The sequence below is a fragment of the Zonotrichia albicollis genome, chromosome 7, assembly GCF_047830755.1.
Source record: "Zonotrichia albicollis isolate bZonAlb1 chromosome 7, bZonAlb1.hap1, whole genome shotgun sequence".
Taxonomy (NCBI): Eukaryota; Metazoa; Chordata; class Aves; order Passeriformes; family Passerellidae; genus Zonotrichia; species Zonotrichia albicollis.
The window spans coordinates 24,764,214-24,782,007 of NC_133825.1; the positions used below are offsets into that span (position 1 = coordinate 24,764,214).

The 17,794-nt window shown below is 41.8% G+C and overlaps 1 protein-coding gene across 1 annotated transcript; it reads right to left on the reverse strand.

Annotated features, from left to right (window-relative positions):
• Positions 1-1,324: 1,324 nt before the first annotated feature.
• On the reverse strand, positions 1,325-13,996 carry RGR (retinal G protein coupled receptor). Its single transcript, XM_005481550.4, has 7 exons — positions 13,856-13,996; positions 10,959-11,115; positions 10,117-10,238; positions 4,890-5,043; positions 4,197-4,314; positions 2,664-2,777; positions 1,325-1,745 (listed from the first exon to the last, which is right to left on the reverse strand). Exons 1-7 carry the CDS (start codon positions 13,932-13,934, stop codon positions 1,602-1,604), a joined length of 888 nt encoding a protein of 295 aa, XP_005481607.1. The 5' UTR covers positions 13,935-13,996; the 3' UTR covers positions 1,325-1,601.
• Between the last annotated feature and the right edge of the window lie 3,798 nt (positions 13,997-17,794).

The following is a 17,794-nucleotide window of genomic DNA, read 5'->3' on the forward strand; positions in this document are numbered from 1 at the left end:
GTCTGTCACTGTAGATACATACTTAAAGATAATTTTGTGCCCAGACACATTATTTTGCACTTATCAGTGCAAACATTTTGTCATCCTCTCACTTTATATTATGTGTACCTGAGATGTAAGTCTTAGCTGTTGGCATTAAAAGTTATTATTCTGCATAATTTTGTCATGGCATTATTCAGTGCTCTGTCAGGTTGTTTGTGACCAGATTGAACCTCATGAAGCCCCAAAGCACATCTCTGAATGGGATCCTGCTGGTTAACTGCTGACAAAATGACATTTATTCCCCATCTCTAGATATGAGAGGAATGTTCCTTCTACCCACTGATTTTTTAGCTTGCAGGATTGTACCATTTACCCTTTTTGTATCTCATAAACAACTGCTTTCCCTTTTAGTATGTTGGAAGGCATCAAAAGGATGGATCAGCTTTTTCTTTGGTTAGTTTCAAAAACCCTTTCACTGTCAGTGCTTGGAAATGAACCATATGATCCCTGTAAGTATCAATTAGGTTTGTTTTTTTGTGCATAAGATCTTTCCTAATCTGTGTTGTGCACATATTTTTTTACAAATGGGCAATTGTGAGACACATCTTGTAATAACAGGCAATATCAACTGACAGTTTTTCATCCCATAGACAATATGAGCAACATGAGCAAATACAGATGTTTAAAATGGACATTTCTGAGATTTTAAAATACATTTAAATTCTGATAATTATGAAAGTGACTTTTTAATTGCTCACTCTTTAATCACCACTCATTCAGGGATTGCTCTCTTTTGTAAAACATAGGGGAATTTAATGGAAGACGTGAAGTTAATTTTTATTCTTATGACATTTTTGAACAGAATCTGACTCATACCTCCCTTTAGTTTTTGCTCAATGTTCAACAAAAAGATGAATGTTTTTTATGAGGGACTATAAGCTTTTGATTGTCCTGCTAAGCAGCAGCTGCAAAATCCGATGCAGTTTAGTGTGTGACAAAGCTGAATGTCATGCAGTAACTCATTTGAATTGGAGCCAAGGCAATATTCCTTACTGGGGAAACATGCTCACTAAAATGTTTTAATGGAACTAGGATGTCAGAGTCATGATGGAAATTTGGAAATGCCTGTTTTGGGTGCACTGAAAATGAGTTGTTCAGATGAACAAGCTATTTATACAGACATGTGGTCAATACTGGATACTGGTTTAATCTTCTAGTAATCCAGACATTACCATATGGACAACCTGCACAGATTGATCTGATGAGGCCTCACTGGGTAATGAATATCCTGCTTCAGTTAATTTGCTGAGCTTTTATGTTAACTTTTATCAGGAGAAAAAAAATGCTTTCCAGCACATAGTTTATTCACAGTGACATACAAAATGAGACTGATGACAATCGACACAGGTTTAAGGCAGCTTGTTTGACAAGCAGCTCATGATGGTTTGGACAGTTATCTCAAGGGCTTTCTTTCCATATTTCATTGTTTGCAGCCAATGCACAGCCTTTCCAATGTGGAACCACCTTTGCACATACAGATCAGAGAATGCATTCAGTTTTCTCTTGAATTTTGCTTTCAGTGATGTACCTGCAGTAATTTTGTTTAATACCATAATGGGTTATTTAGTTTTATTATCAACCTCTGCTTTCTCAATCTTCTGTCCTGTGAGGAACTGCCATATTCCTCCTCTGTAGTTTTCATTTCCCAGGGCATATACAAAGGCATCCACCGTTGGCACAGTCTTGGCAACAAGAGCAGGAATCTGTCATGAGACACAATATTTATTACTAGGAAAATTGAGAAGCCAGTGGGCTGATGTCAGCCTATGTTTAGTTTCCCTTTACCAAAAAAAAGCCTGTTTCCAATAGCATTAGCTTGCTACTCCCAGACAGGGGAGAAGTAAAATCAATTTGGCTGGTGGGAAGTCCTACTCAGGAAATTATAGCTTCCAGGAGAAAGAGTTTAGGTTGGCATTTCCAGAAACAGGGCTCATTCAGTTGAGAGTGAATACCATCACTTAGGAGGAGTGAAAGGTGTGCCATGGACACCTTTGGATGGATAAACACGCTGATGTTGGTAACCCATTTAATGTGGGATACTGAATACAGTAATGCATTGGTGACCTGAAACTGGGCTGATTTGGGGCATGGAATGAAAGTTGAAAGGTTTGATGTGATATTACTGAGTCCCAGCAGTGGCTTTGGAGCCAAGACTCATAGAAGAGAGGGGGTAAAGGAGGGAGCAGAGCCTTAGGAGTGATCAATTACAGCTTCCCTGAGGGGAGAGAAGTATTAGAAATATGAATGAGACAACTAGTCTCTTTAAAACTGAAAATTCTGAGCTAGTACCTCACTCTGAGAAGGACACAAAAAGCTCCTACATGGCACAGAACAGTACAGGTTCAGTACAGGTTAAAAACCCTAACTAACTGCTGAAGAAAAATACCCCTGACTTCCTAAATTTTTGCTTGATCAAAGCAGTAATGCAATGCCTTTTATATCACTGTGCTTTCCTGTTTTCACTAAAAATGGCAGATGAACAGAATGCTTTGAGGAAAAGGACTACTTCTTATATATGTTTTTACAAATAAACCCAGTAGTGAGTAAACTGGCAATGTTCCACAGTGACAGAGAGAGGGGAGGGAGGAAATGTCACTTTGGGGTGGGGGGCACCCACGTACCATGCGGTATTTTGGTGGAATGAACATCACATTTTCCACTGCTGCATAGGAGCACAGGAGGCAGTAGGGACCCCAGCAAATGACCAGTGTCTTCAGTGGCAAACCAGTGTTAAACTGGAAAATAAGAGCAATAGGTTTGTGTTTCACAATCACACACTGCAACAAAAGGATGAGAGAGGTCCTGTGGGATTGTGGTTTGTGTTCAGCAGCAGAGGAGGATCAGCCAACAGGATATGGGACAGAACAGTGCAGCAGCACCAAAGCCCTGATCCTGTGTGTGGGTGGGGAGTGACAGACGTGGCAAAACACCTTATGGTAGATCAGATAAATCTGTGTGTGCTAGATATAGAAGCCATGGCCAGTAACTTCTCCTGAGGGGAGAGAGCAATTGAAAATTTAAGTGAAAACTTAAAAGCAGATTCAAAGGAATGATATTTTGCTGGCTTCCTACATGGTCTTGCAGACAAACTGTGTGAAGGCACTGCTCTGCTGGTACAGATGCAGTAGCTGTGTGGTGGTAGGAGGATTTCTCTGTCCTTTGTGCTAGAACCTATCCTTGGTGTTCATGGCCAGCGGTTTCCAAATATCTTATAAATATTAAAGACTAAGGAAGTGATAATTTCATCCCTAACTTTTCTGCATTGTAACTTTTCTGCACAGCCTCAGAGAATTGTGAGAAAGAAATCACATGCTAGTGCATACAAACTCACTGGAAAAAAGTAATAGACATAATGAACAAGAATATATAGAGGGCACAAGTATTTATTCCAGTCAGATATAAACAAGTCTGCCTGACTGTCAGTATAACATTTCTCTTGAGATCTGACTGTCTTTACTGAGTGCAAAAGTTGGGCTGTGCCCACCAGCCATGCATAGTGCCCCAGACTGTACAGCCTGCACCTCAGCAAACAACTCATATAATCACCACATTAGATTCCCATAAACCTGCCACACTGGAGCAATTCCTTTGTTTCCAGCTCATAAAGATTTCTGACTTTCCTCAGCCAAGTGTTAACACAACGTGTATGGGAAGGCCCTTTCTCTCCCCATGGGGTGCCTGTGTGTTTCCTTGCAGAGCTGTACTTCTGTCTGACTTCCTCAGCCATAAGCCCAAGGCCTGTAGCAAAGCAACAAATAACAATCCTTCCTGAGATAAATTTCCCTGGATAAAAACTGATATGCTATTGATAAATATTCTGTATGCTCTGTGGTTTTTTTTTGAGGAGAGTTGGACCAGTGTTGATGGAGAGAAATCTTCAGGAACACTGGTCCAACTTCCTCTTTGATGGGGAAATGTTTACAGTACTAGGTTGGGGCAAATGTGGCCATCTGGTAAAATGCTGACATTTCCAAGGATGGTGTTTCTATGAACTTTCTGAATGGCCCCATCCTGTGTTGCACTGGGGAGTTAGGACAGAAGGAGCTGAGTCAAAGTCTTTGTGAAAGAAATTAGTTTTTTTCAAGGACTTTGTCTCTACTGAAGGCAGCCCTATTTTGTCACAGTGATTGCAGGGGTTCAGGGAGCTTTCTTACCTTAAAGTTCCCAGTTTTCCTGAACTTTTGGTGTATGGACTGATAGGCTGTCAGCATGATGAAGCCTGGGATCATGAAATTGAAAGTGGACAGAGCAAAAAGGAATGTGACATAGTTTCTGGGAAAGGTGAGGAGGGAAGAAAAAAAGAGGGTGTTAATTCAAGTCTAGTGCATTTATGCAAACTTGCTGTAAGTATTTACCAAATTGTAATTTTAAAATTGCTAAAACCACTTTTGTCAATGTGCTTCAGGTGCAGCATTTGCTGAAGGCCAGGTAAGCTGTGCCATGCTATTGTGTGTGGGATGGAAAGTCTCATAGAAAATCACAACCGGTGTTTGTGTTCTAAACCCAAACACCACTACTCAGACATCTCTGCTGGCCTGCATAAAGCCAAAAGCTTCATGAAAATATTCTGAAACTATAATGAAAATATTATGAAACTATTCTGAAAGAGTTTCAAGCCCTAAACCCAGAAGGGATGCAGGGTATAGATGAGTGAGTGAGCGGCAGAAAGCTGAGCACCAGGCTGTCCCACAGAGGAAGCCGACTGGGGTGATGCATTGTCCCAGCTGCTGGGATATCTGCCCCAGGAACAGTGCTGGGCACAGCTGGGAGATTTGTGTGCCACCAAGGCAATCCTAGGGGATGGCAGCCTCCACTCTGCTCCTGTGGGAGCTGGCCCTGGCCCTCACCTGTCCCCTTTGCTGTAGTCCAGGGTGCAGCAGGTTCGGAGGGGTTCGTAGTCGTATTCTCCCCACCCCAGCAAGGGCATCACGGACCAGAAGGCAGCAAACAGCCATGCAAACACCATCATGGAGGCAGCTGTGCTCCACTGCAGCCTGCTCCCTGTAGGAAAAGGAAAGGGGGTCTCCCTTTTGTCTGCCCTGACAAAACCACTGGAAACAGCTGTCAGGCCCTTGCGCCTCAGGCAGAAACAAGCAGTTGTTTGTGCTTTGTGTCCTGAAGCTGATCTGAGTCTGGAGGAATCAGTCTTCCATAAAATATGAAGGAAGCTTTTAGGAAACAGCAAACTGTACTTCCATTTTGTGTGTTTTACTTAGACAAATGCTGTATTGCTGCTCAGGTTTGTACCACACTGGAGATACATCTGCTGTTACAAACATTATATTCTTGTGTTTTGGGAATGTGTTTAAAGACACAGATGAGGCAGTGAGTAGAATGAACAAGGTGATGCAATAAACAGTGTTTGAAGAAACTGAGTCCCATTGCAGAGTGTGGGACAGGTCAGAAATGTGACTCTGCACACACTCCCCAGCCCCTGCCCTCTTCCTTCCTGCCAGGCCAGGAAGGTGTGGATATCTCATAAAACTGAGTCCCATTGCAGAGTGTGGGACAGGTCAGAAATGTGACTCTGCACACACTCCCCAGCCCCTGCCCTCTTCCTTCCTGCCAGGCCAGGAAGGTGTGGATATCTCATATACCCTGTTCTAAAATTACTGGTCATCAATATACATATGTGAGTATATATATACAACTTGAAAACAGAGCTTGTTCTAAAAATACTACTGGGCAAGTAATTTTGCCCTTAAGATCATCACTTAGCCTATAACAGGAAATGTGAAGCTCAGCATTAGTAATTTTAAATAATTTTATAATAAAGTGTTCCCTTGTGCCTATCTCATCCAGTTCCATCAAATACTATAGGAATGTAATGGAAGATTGGAAACTTGAGAAGACACAGGAAGTATTTCTTCATGGAGAAGGCAGGCAGCCTGCCCTGCTGCTGAAGGGTATTGTGTTAGCCTCACTGCTTGCATGTGGAAAGGTCTGTATAATTTTGTTACTGAGGCCAGTGTCTGTCATTGTGCCCACGCTGGGCAGCCCGTGACGCCAGCAGCACCAGCAAGGAGAACAGTGACTTTCCCCAGCACTCCTTCCTAATCCAATCTCCCATTAGGGACAAGTAATGATGAAATTTTCACTGAGGTTGGGAAGCAATCTTTTTGTCTGCCCTTAGACAGCAGCATCATGACAGCAGGCAGGAAGATTCAGGCCAATTCTGATCTATCCCTGAGAGGTGAAGGACTGGGGAAGAGGTGCATTTATTTTTAGACCTGGTGAAATCAGCTGCTGGTTGACTCTTCAGAAATATTTACACACACATCAGAAGTAGTTAAATATGTAGGAATGTAAAATTAAACAAGCTTGAGATTATTTTCGTTTTACTCAGAAAAACCACTTTCAGTAGAAGAACAGTGAAAGAATTGTGCTGTCCTCATGTGGCAAAAATGTCCTCCCCTGAGAAGGCTGAAAGCAAGAGCACAAGTTGAGAACAATTCAGTTGTTTTTGTGCACAGCAGGCCATTGCTTTACCTTAGATGCCTTTTCTTGGCCTGATAAAATTTGATGTAATAGCCATGTAGGTCCTAATTCAATTAAATGCTTGTGTATGGGGTTCAGCAAATGCTTACAGATATAATTCTTAATTAGGGGCCCGTGCTGGCAGTTTGGTCCTATTAAGTCCAATCACTCTTGTGCTTTGGTTTTCTCTCTTTGAAAAGCAAAAGAAAAGCCTCTCTTTTCCAAACAGTGAAATAGTAATACAGGGAATTTTAAATTATATATCTAATTGCTTTGGAACAGAAAGACTGCTTCCTAATCATTCAAAGATTACTAAAATTGTGATGCCAAAAGATGAACTTTTAGCAAGTGCTAGATAGAGCATGGAACCTTAATCCTTTTGATCATGAAAGCCAGTTTTTAGTGATATAATCATAACTACATCTCAGGGTGTATTTTTTGGAAACATTTATAAATGTATTTTTGTAAGATTTATGATTTATTCAAACATTTAGCTGATGTTCACAAACTGAAAGATACATCTCTGACACTGGGCTACCTTTCAGTGAGATTTCAGTCTGCTGTTCAAAAGGAGCATCTGAAATAAAAGGTCAACAGAATTTTCTATGATGGAGGGGAAAAATAGTCCCTTTTTCTCATTCCTGCAAATGGTTAAGTTATAATAGCTGTATAATATTAAGTTACAATATATACATACCAGGACAGTATATGGCTTGTACCAAACTTAATGGCATGCATAATTTAAAATTAGCTAAGTTTGTCAAAGACAGAAATATCTGAAAATCAGACAAGGAATAATATATATATCAGTCATAAATTAAAGAGGTGTTAGCACCTACTTCATCTGCAGTGCAAAAAGCCACTGGTGGTCACAAGCATTCAACTTTTGTAGGAATAAGAAAGCTGTAATATGTAATAGCTTATTTTGTGCATATCATTATAAAAAGCTCTTTAAAATAACCTAATGAAGGGGGGTTTTTTTGTTGTTTTTTTTCCTCTGGTTCACCATCATCTTAGACTGTCTTGGTGATTACCTACTGCTTCAGTGAAAAACACAAGATGTGTAAAAACATTAACATTTTGTCAGGGAAAACTGATACAGGCGCAAAGCTAGATGAAGGGAATGCAGTCAGTTTGACAGGAGTTTAGGACTTTTCATTTGACAGAGCTGACAGCTGCAATTTTTGCAAATGGTAGTTTGGTAATCTTTGAATACCGATATAACAACCCAGGTTACCTTGGTTGTTAAGGATTAGATAAAAGTCACTGTAATTCTACTTTTAGAAATTGAATGCTGCTGTGAAATCCCTGCTGGATTTGTTTGTCTTCTCTTTTATAATATTGAGAGAAATACTGATATAAAACACTTCAGATTTTCTGTTTCCCCCTGATTCTGAAATGCAAGTTAAAAATTTATATTTTTTTTCTTTCCTTTTGAATCTATAACTTTATGCTATGCTTATGAACTGACCAGGATCCTTACCCACTTCCCAAACTTGTAATGGCAGTATCAGTGGCCAGAGAAGAACTGACAATGTCTGCCTTGATCTAAACTGGCACCTTCTGTCCTGAATACCTGGCTGCTGAGACAGAGCTTCCTCAGAATCTGCCCTTTTCTTCTTCACTCTCAGGCTCTAACATATAACTACTTCTGCTTCCTCCTTTTCCCCCTAATGATCAAATTTTCGAATCTTTTTTTCCTATCTTGCTAGGGATTGACATTGATACCCTTCAGACTCCCCTGCTATCTCTCCTCTTATTGCATACTTTTAGGTTATTTCTCTAGTTCTCTCCTCTTTGCTGTGAAAGTTGCATCTCTGGACCCCAGAGCCACACTTAGGGGATGAAAAAAGTTGCCCAGTGTGCTTACCTAGAAGTAAAAATAAAACAAAATAGGGGAGAATAAAATGCTCTGACCTTCTCTGTCACGTGGGGTAATAATACTATTTTCTTCCATATGCCAAGCAACACCAACCTGATTTCTGCTGAGTGACTTGTCTAGTTATCAATACACTGTAAAGGCAGTGCTTTGTCAGTTAGGACTGTGCTGACTTCCAAATCTGAAAACTTGGTCAATTTTCAGAATGTTGGTGAACAAATTTGTGATATTAGCATCCAGAAAACTTGCAGAGTTCCAAGTTATCCTATCATCATAGTAATCTCTTACATTCTCATCAGCTCTTTCTTCCCAGAGATAGTAAATAATCAAGTGCCAAGCTGAGGAATGCCACAATGATGGTTTTCTTGGGAAACTGTTAGGATGTAACAAAAAACTGGGGATAATGTAATTGAGCTTGGAAGGAGTACCAGATCCTGGGGAATGAAGATAAAAGGTTGATAACTTTGTATTTTAGGTAAAGGTATTTTGTACCTTCTGTACAGGCATGCAGCTTGCACCACTGTCAACATGAGTTTAATGTATGGATTGAGAACACAGCATAGCCTGTGGGCTTGCTGGAGCACATCTATGAAATATGACTTACTCTTCCTTGCAATCAGCATGTGAAGAATTGAACTAGAAGGGGCTGGTTTTCCTGGAATAACCACAGGGCATGAGCACCTTCTGGGTTTTTAGTTTTGTTGTTCAAAATGTTTGCTTTAAGAGCCATGTTTGGCCATCAGTAAGTAACAATCTGAGCAAAGTAAAGAAGCTTGTGCCCTTAGGGTCCTTCTGTCCTCTTAATGTAGTGTATGTTCTTGACTGGAGGAGTGCATGACACAAAAGCATTAAAGTCAATGTGGCAGAGAGTAAAATCTCTTTCCCAGAGATGCTTATTTTCAGGCTCTCTCTTGAAAAATACAGATGCTCCTCTTCCAGCTCCAAATGCATTTCAGTGTCCAAGGGGTGTTAGTATGGATTTAGCTCACAGCCTGCATTATTTGAGGCCTTTGTCTAGATGTGAAAAAATATATTTCTTTGCCTGAGCTGGATTCCTGCAAAAATTGCAGAACAAAAACGTTGGCAACCTTTCCTCAACAGGATCATCAGACTGACCATATTCCCTGTGTGTTTGGATGTGTTTTGCCATTTGCTGCTGGAATCATATGGAGGCTCTGTGGGCAAAAAAAGGTCTCTTGCACCCCAAAACAGCTGTGTGTTGCACAAAGGGGGTGCTGAGCTCTGTGTGCCCAGTTGTGCCTCTGCATGGGCTCTGTTCCAGCCCCTGTCTGCAGAGGCAGCTCTCTGCTTACACCAGACTTATCTGTCATTAGTAAACTCTGCATGGACATGATGATCTGTTGGGTACACAGCAGGGTGTTGGATGAAAGCCCAAGATGAATAGATTTTTCTTCAATATGAGGAATTGGATTTTATGTGGGATTTTGTTTTAAAGTTTACTTATGGATTTAAAGAAAGCATGGCAAGAGGGTCACAAGTTGGATGTGATCAGGACAAGGAAATATCTTCTGAAGGTTGTTGATAATTTCCCCCTTATGGGAAGAGGTCCTTTGGAGAAACTGTTTATATTTTCTGTATCTAGTGTGTAAGAAAAACAAACTTATATATAAAATACACAAATGATAAGTATGTGCTTGCTTTGATTCTCAGAAACCTGAGCCAGCTGAGTAAGGTTGGAGGGAAACTGCAGCCCTTACTTGTACAGTAGTGATGGTATCGGTCCCAGGCCACGGCAGCGCTGGAGCTAATGCTGGCCAGGGCTGTCAGGAAGCCATGGAATCCATGGATTTGACAGCCATCAGAGCCATAGGGCCAGTATCTGTCAACAAACAAGGAATATGTTAAGGAAATGATAGAGAAAGGTGAAGGCATGTTTGGAAATTGCATTAACAGAGAGGGTAAAATGATAGCCTGTGCACATCCTGAGGCTCTGTCTGAGAAACACTGTGAAAAATGTTACTGTGCTTGCTTTTAGGCATTTGCCAGCATTTTTCCTGCTGTGGTGTTTCTTATAGTACAACAGCTATTTGTACTCTTAATACTGAGAAGAAAATATAATCCTGCATCTGTGTCTTAAAGAGGTGGGGTTTTTAAATGTGAAATCTACATTTCATCCAATTATCCAGATCTTCAAGATGTGCCTCCTTTGTGAGGAGCCAATTTGTCAATGTGTGCAAGTCAGTGCAACACAACAAACAGATAAAGACTTGCAGACAAATTTAGGGTCAATCTAGAGGTTTAGTGAAGTGATATTTTGATATTCAAGTAGTTTCTATAACCCCTGGTAAAGCTGTCTGGCTAAATGTCTTCTCTAGTCAGTCTTATAATCAGTCAGTGATGATCTGCAGTAAAATCTGCTTTTCTACTTGCCATAGAACCATGTAGGATTTTGTTTTGTTTCGGATTGAGGGAATGAGAAGTTTGGCTATGACTAATGGTAGAAAGAGAGCCATTTAATTAGTTAGACTTCTTAGAACTGAAGGTGCTGATTTTCATGTGGCTCTCCCAAGGATGCTTTAGGAAAACCTCTGTGCCATACCTGAGGAAGCTGGAGAAGGCAGCGATGAAGGCGTTGATGCAAATCCCGCAGTCAGCCAGGGCGATGCTGAGCACCAGCAGATTGCTCGGCGTCCGCAGCTCTTTGATTTTGCGGAAAGAAATAATTGTCAAGCCATTCAGACAGAAACCAAGCAGGGCTGAAAGACAGAATTGTTTGGTGTGATGCAACTGGAAATTGAATGATACTGCTGTTTTCTTTGATGAGAGAACAATGATTACAGTAGAATCTTATGCATGGGGAATAGATCTGTAGTGGTCAGTCTGCCCACAGGTTACAAAGGCTTTCAGAAGAGAACTCATCGGTGACAGTGCTTCAGACTTCTTCAGTCATGTGGAGCAGAAGCAGTTTGATTTTATTTGTAATTCTGCCTTTTGTTTTAATAAGAGAAACTGGATTGTCAGGCTCCATGCAGGGACACATGATTCAGGTTCAGAGCAAGCGAGATGCAGAGGAGGCAGTTTCAGGACAGCCAGCACATGCTGCTGGTGTACACGTCAGGACTTTGCTAGAAAAATGTTCTGTATTTAATATCAATTGTAGCATTCCTTTTTGCTTAAGCACAGAAGTCCCTCAGCCATGTTTCAGTCAGCCTGCCTCCCTTTGGGCTTCTGTCTCAGGGTAGCCTACACAGTGCTTGAATTACACCAGCTCAATCTTATTACTGTCCCTCGTCAACAGACTATACATGGAAAGGAATAATCTAATTATGAAAAGCAGTCACTGATAGATTTAAAAAAATAAGTTTATGTTGTTCTTCAGGGAGGGATCCAAGCAACCCAAGCTATTCACCCGGCACAGAGCTGTTCCACTCTGAAGCCCATCCTTCACTGGTTTAAAGTCAAGCTTTGTCCTTTAATGCCCTTTTCAAGGCGACCTGAATTATTTTAGCTCTGATGAGGATCTGACTCAACATCCAGTCTCTAAGTCTCAGTTAGATGAGAGGCACTATGTCTTTGTGTTCTTCTTGGAAAAAGAAATGCTGCAGCACAGAAAAAATCCATATCCCCTAATTCTGTAAAGTAGTGGAGTTACTTATGCTTATTGTCTTAATTCTGCAGTTACATAAGATGGATGATTTTTTTCTAGCCAGAAATCCTGCTTCTACCTTAATTGCATTAATGGCTGATGGCATAACCATAGAAACAGCTGATGTGTGTCTATCATTGCACAACATATAACAAAATATTTCCAGGAGAAATATTTGGAGCTATTAGAGATCTGCTGTTTTTATTTCCTCCTTGCAGATTACCTCCCACCCACAGGGTAAAACTGCTGTCAACTCTCTCAAATGCAGAGAAGCCTTTAGGAGAGATGTGTTCTGAGCATATTTTGAGTAGAGCTGAAGAGTTATTACTATATCGGATTTTTTCTACCTTTTCCCTCTTTTTGGAAGCCTCAGCCTTTACCAGATTCTGCTTTCTTGAAGGTCAGCGTGAGTGTACAAATAGACAACTTACTAATTTTTTTAAAAAGCATTGAATTTTCATTTTCAGATCAGCAAATATGTTCACTTAATAAAGTGAATGCTACTCTTCACCATAGCCTTTCTTTGCAAACTGCACTTAGAAGCTGCCATTAGAAAAGGAGAGGTTTTTGTTGCCTTTGTCTCAAAGTGTTTCAGAAAGTGAATTAATCCTTGATTGTTTAGCTTGGTCTTCTAACCCAGATAACAATAACAAAGTTTTACTACCAGTCTACTGGGCACATTCTGCCTAAAACCTTATGGAAAATACTTATGTTTAGTAAACCATAAATGTATTAGACTGCACCTAGTTTTAACTGAAGGTTACCACAGGGTTTCCACAGCTGCAGGACCCTGGCAGGCTGCAGCCCCAGCACAGGTCAGGGCTGGCAGGGCCGTGGTGCCACAGCAGGTCCCCAGCAGGACCCACTCTGGGGCTCTGCCTGCCCCCAGCACTGTCCCTGTCCTGCTGCTGCTTCCCACCCCTCGGGGTGGGAGTGCAGGTCCTGCCAGGCTGTGCTCTTGGCTCAGGGACTGTCAGCCAGGCTTAGCCCTGTTCAGGCAGCAGCCTGCCCCCAGGCAAGAGGTAGAAGCTTTTTCCTCTCTCTTCCAAGAAAGAGTGTGTGACAGCATTTCCAGCTTTCCTTTGCAGCCAGATACAAGCTGAGGTGCAAGGCAAAGGTGAGCTCCCCATTCATGGGGTGAGCTAAGGAGCATTTATCTCACTCTGAGGGTGCTCACAGCTTCTCCTCCTCTGCTGCTGGGCCCCACAATTCCCACATCCCCCTCTGATCAGCACTATGGCATCCCAGACCCTGGGACTGACACCAACATTACCCTAGCTATGAGCCTTTGCTAGCTGCCAGCTAGATATAAATTCTCAGTTTTGTTGCAGTCTCTCAATAAGTGGAATATGCCTTAAGAAAAGATCACATTGGCTAAATTAAATTGATATGGTTTGTTACTTTTACCCAGCAGCCATTAATTGCACAGCAACCAATGCAGTCTGGATGTATGCTAACAGTTTACAGGTTTTTTAGAGCAATCATGTTTGATTGTAAGACAGCCATCACAACCCACAAAACAAGCAGTCCAATTTTATTGAGAGATTATCAGTCATTTCAACTTTCCCCAGAGGAAGATAAAATTGCCTTTAAAAGTCAGCAACAAAATATTAAATCCCAAATTCCTGAGAAGAGAGCTGAGTAGCAAGTACTTCACTGCCACAGCTATGCATAGACTGCAGATCTTCACAGCAAAGAGCTTGCAGCTCACCCTGACTTACTCCCCAGAAGTACTGGTGATGTAGCCACAGTAACCAGGTTCAGCATACCACTTCAGTTTTCCTTACCCCTCTTACCAGAAATAATAGGAGGAAAGAAATCTTGCTGCCGAGGTCCCACACCAAACTTACCTTCTACCAGCAGGGCAGTGCCAATGGCAAACACTTCTATTTCAGTGAAGCCTTCAGGGAGAGGGTGTGCAGTGACCATTCTTATGGTAAATATGCCAAAAGATTTAACCTCTGCCCTCTGTTACAGCTGTGGGGCTGCCTTTTCTCTGGATCTCTCTACTTCCAGTAGCCCCAGGCTTCTTAAAGGAGCAGCTCACGTGCAAACACATGCTGTTATTATATAAAAGCTTTGGGGTTTTTACTCCCACCACTACAATCCCTGCAGGAATGTTATTAATGATGGGACTAGCATCAGCCCGCACTCCCCCTTCCCCTGCAAATCGTATTTCAGACACCAGCAAAATGAAAGCATTCATGGCAATTACAACAAGTTCTTTGTAGACACAAGATTAAGAAACCTGTCCAGTTAATTTTGCAACACTGGAAAAGAATTAAATGTTGTGGAACAAAGGAAACATGTAATTGGGGAGTGACCTGAAAAACAAAGGGGCACTCATTGAGTTGATAATTAGAGGAAAAGTATGAACGAATAATTTCTGCAGCTTGTAGATCTTCCCCTCACCCACTTTTTTAGAAACTGGCAAGTGTATTTTTCTGGCAATGACTGTTCTCTATATTAACATACTTCCTTTTTGTAACTGAGGCTTAAATTAATATGCACACTGTCACAGCTTGATTGAAGACAAACACAAATTACTGATTTGGGGCCCTAAACATACAAGGACATGAGTGAGTTGCTCAGTGGTGAGCACTGACAGGAATCACCTTGGTGTCCTTTTGGAGATGTTTGGGGACAGGAGTCTGGTGCACAGTGGCTCTGGAGTACCTGCAGCTTGTCCAACCTCCAGCTCACGGCCTTAACAAGGTGCCACTAGCATGGCAGTTGTTTCTTTGATACGTAACTTTCTTCACCCTGATAATCCTACTGCAAAATGGGAGCATAAAGGGGTATGAGCACAGGGGATATGAGCTTCCCCCAGCTCAGGCCCCACACTGTGCTGACCTGGCTCCCTGCTGATTGAGGTCTCTGGCAGAGTGCATTCACTCCATGTGAATGCACTCTGCCACCAGAGATGCCACCAGAGCTTGCTCAGCTCTCCTGACTACATGGTGAAGTCTCCATTTCAGGGGTGCATTTACAATCAGGGGTGTTGGTTGAAGATGGTGGATTTTTTGCAGTTTTCATGAAATCTGTGCTTAAAGGCTGTGATGCCCAGGAGAACTGATTAGAGCTTCAAGGCTGTTGTGAAACCATCTTGCTGACTTTTTTTGATCTCTGGTATTCAATTTACAGCTCTTTTTGATGCAGGTATTTGCCTTGATGGATATGCTCTTAGATTTTGAAGTAGAATTCAGGAGGGGATGATATTTGTTAGGCTATACAGATATTTTGTTTAAGCAGAGTAAAATTACATTGCACCACATAAATCCATTGTTATGTTTGCCTTTCACTCACCTACATATCTTGATGACAAAGAAGGTGACAGTCCTGCCTCCTAGCATGGCAAATGAATGATATAAACCTGTGTTTTAATGGTGATCCATTGTATGTTCTTGCAAAAAAATTAGTGCTAGATCTTGTAAATGTGCTGTAAATCTTCCTAGTGTGATAGTTCTGAAAATGGATGGCTCATTGTAATGCTTGTCAACATAAAGCTGCACAGCTCTTCTAGACTGGGGATAAAGGACACAGATATTTTAACTGCCCTCCTGAAGGCTGTCAGGTACTTTTGGTTGCCTGCCACTGTACTTCACCTTCGCTCCCAAGCACATCTCCCAGATGTGTTACACTGCTGGGAGTTTTGGTGGAGTGTTTCAAAGCCTGAGGGGCAAACTTTGCTCATTCCAATACTATTTCCATTTTAGGCTACTACCCCAGTCCCCTTGGATTTAACATTCCTTTGTTACAATGATGATTATTAACTTGTTGACTGCTTTTCTATAAGTATCTTAACAATTTCCATGTCTAAATCTCATTTAATTTATCAGTGCAGAGTCTAATTACACAAGTCAGTCATAGGCAAACTTTGCAGTGGCAGTTCAGCATCTGACTCATGTGAAATTCATGTCAACAGAAACCTCCTGCATCAGTCTCTTAAATCCTTTGCTGATGTTGTGTTAAGCTGACTTTCTTAGGGTATGTGGAGATAGTATGGAATGATGTATGGTCCAATATGGCTGCTAACTTCAGTTATAAGTTCAGGTTGTAAATGGTTTTCTTCAAGCAAAGAGGAGGTGCAAATAAGGAATAAATTACTGACTTTGATAGGATCTTCAAATGATAGTTCTTTTTCCAGTTGGCAAAACAAAGCTGCATTCATTTCCTTTCTGAACTTTTTATGTAAGAGGTAACCTCACATCGTGATTCCTGTGAAGTCAGGGAAAACACGCAAATGATAACAGGTTTGCCAAAGACACTCATTAACTCCGTGGTGATGAAGTTTTTTGTGATGCCTTTCTATTTTATGCACTCTTTCAATAGCTACTTGCTCTTTCCAAATTGAGGGGGAAAGGTTTTGCTCAACCTGATGTTATCCTAGAACTTCATAATTTGAATTCCACTGATCTCCTTTCTGCATCAATAACAGATCCATTTCTTTTTACCCTCTTGCTGAAGAATATTTCACTGGTTACTAATCCGTTTGCAAAGAATACACAGAAAAAATATATGATAGGTTCTTGCCAGATGTCCCTGTGGATTTCATAGAACTGTATATATTTGGTGGGAGCATATTAATCTTTGTAAAATATGCATTGGTACAAGCACAACAAAAAAAAGGTGCAGTGCAAAGATAACAGAGTGCTCATGCACTCTGAATTTTCTTCAAGCAATCAATGCAGATTACTGACACAGTATTTTATATTCACAGCAAGAACTTTGCTAAATTGATGTGTTATTATTCCTCTGCCTTCCTAATCCTTTTTTCTGATTCAGGTTTAGCCAAATTTGACTTTTTATGTTGAAATATGCCTTTAAATGGAAAATGGCAGCATTTCAGCAGAAGCAGGCTGGGAATGCAGTCACCCAGAACTGCAGTTTGGTATCAGTGAAATGAGTGGTAATCTTGGTCCTCATGGGAAAGGCTTCTTGCCAAAGAAAGGAAACAGAAAGTGTATTGTCTGGAGACCTTCTAGTTGCAGTTGTGTAAATTTGTTTCAGTTTGGTAGGGGTGGTAGGGAACATGACCCAGATTGTAAATAGGCACCTGGTGCTGGCCGTAGGAGGGATGATGCAGGGAAAAAGACACCACACTGGTGTGTGGATGGGCATCAGCCCTTTGGGAATGCCTGCAGCCACACAATAGCCCTTCTCCTCAACAGTCTGTGTAACACAGTACAGCAGCACTCTGCTCAATCTGACTTTCTCTGCAGCTGTCTCAGAGCTGTTGGAGGAAGATGCAGTGGTGAAGGCCGGGCAGGGCCAAGGGTGCTGGGGGCAGGCAGGAGCCAGGGGCTGTGCTTTGGGGAGCGAGCATGACAGCCCAGGTGTGGTGGGGAGGGTGCGAGGGGTCCAGGGCAGGATGGGGCCGGGGGTGCAGGTGCTGTCTGTGCAGAGTAAGGTGAAGGAAAGGGCTCACTTGCAAGTACAGAGAAAGCATCAAGGTCAAGGATAATATCTGGGGAAAGCTCCTTGGCCACGCTGAGCACAAATGAAGGAGCTGTAAACTTGGTGGGAAGTAAGAAAGCCGGGGGACAGCTTCAGAGTCAGAGCCAGAGCAGTGCTGTGTGAAAGTCTCTCCGGAAAAGGACACAGATCCATCACCTGGGACCAGGCAGCACTGGGACTGGCTTTCCTGCCTGCTGCTGCACCTCAGCGTTTCGAGTCAGAGCTACCTGCTGAGCTGGAAAGCATTGCCTCTACTGTTTGAGTTACCTCTCCAGAGACAAGTAGCTTAATTCACTGTAAATGGAATATGCAATTCATAAATATTTGTATAT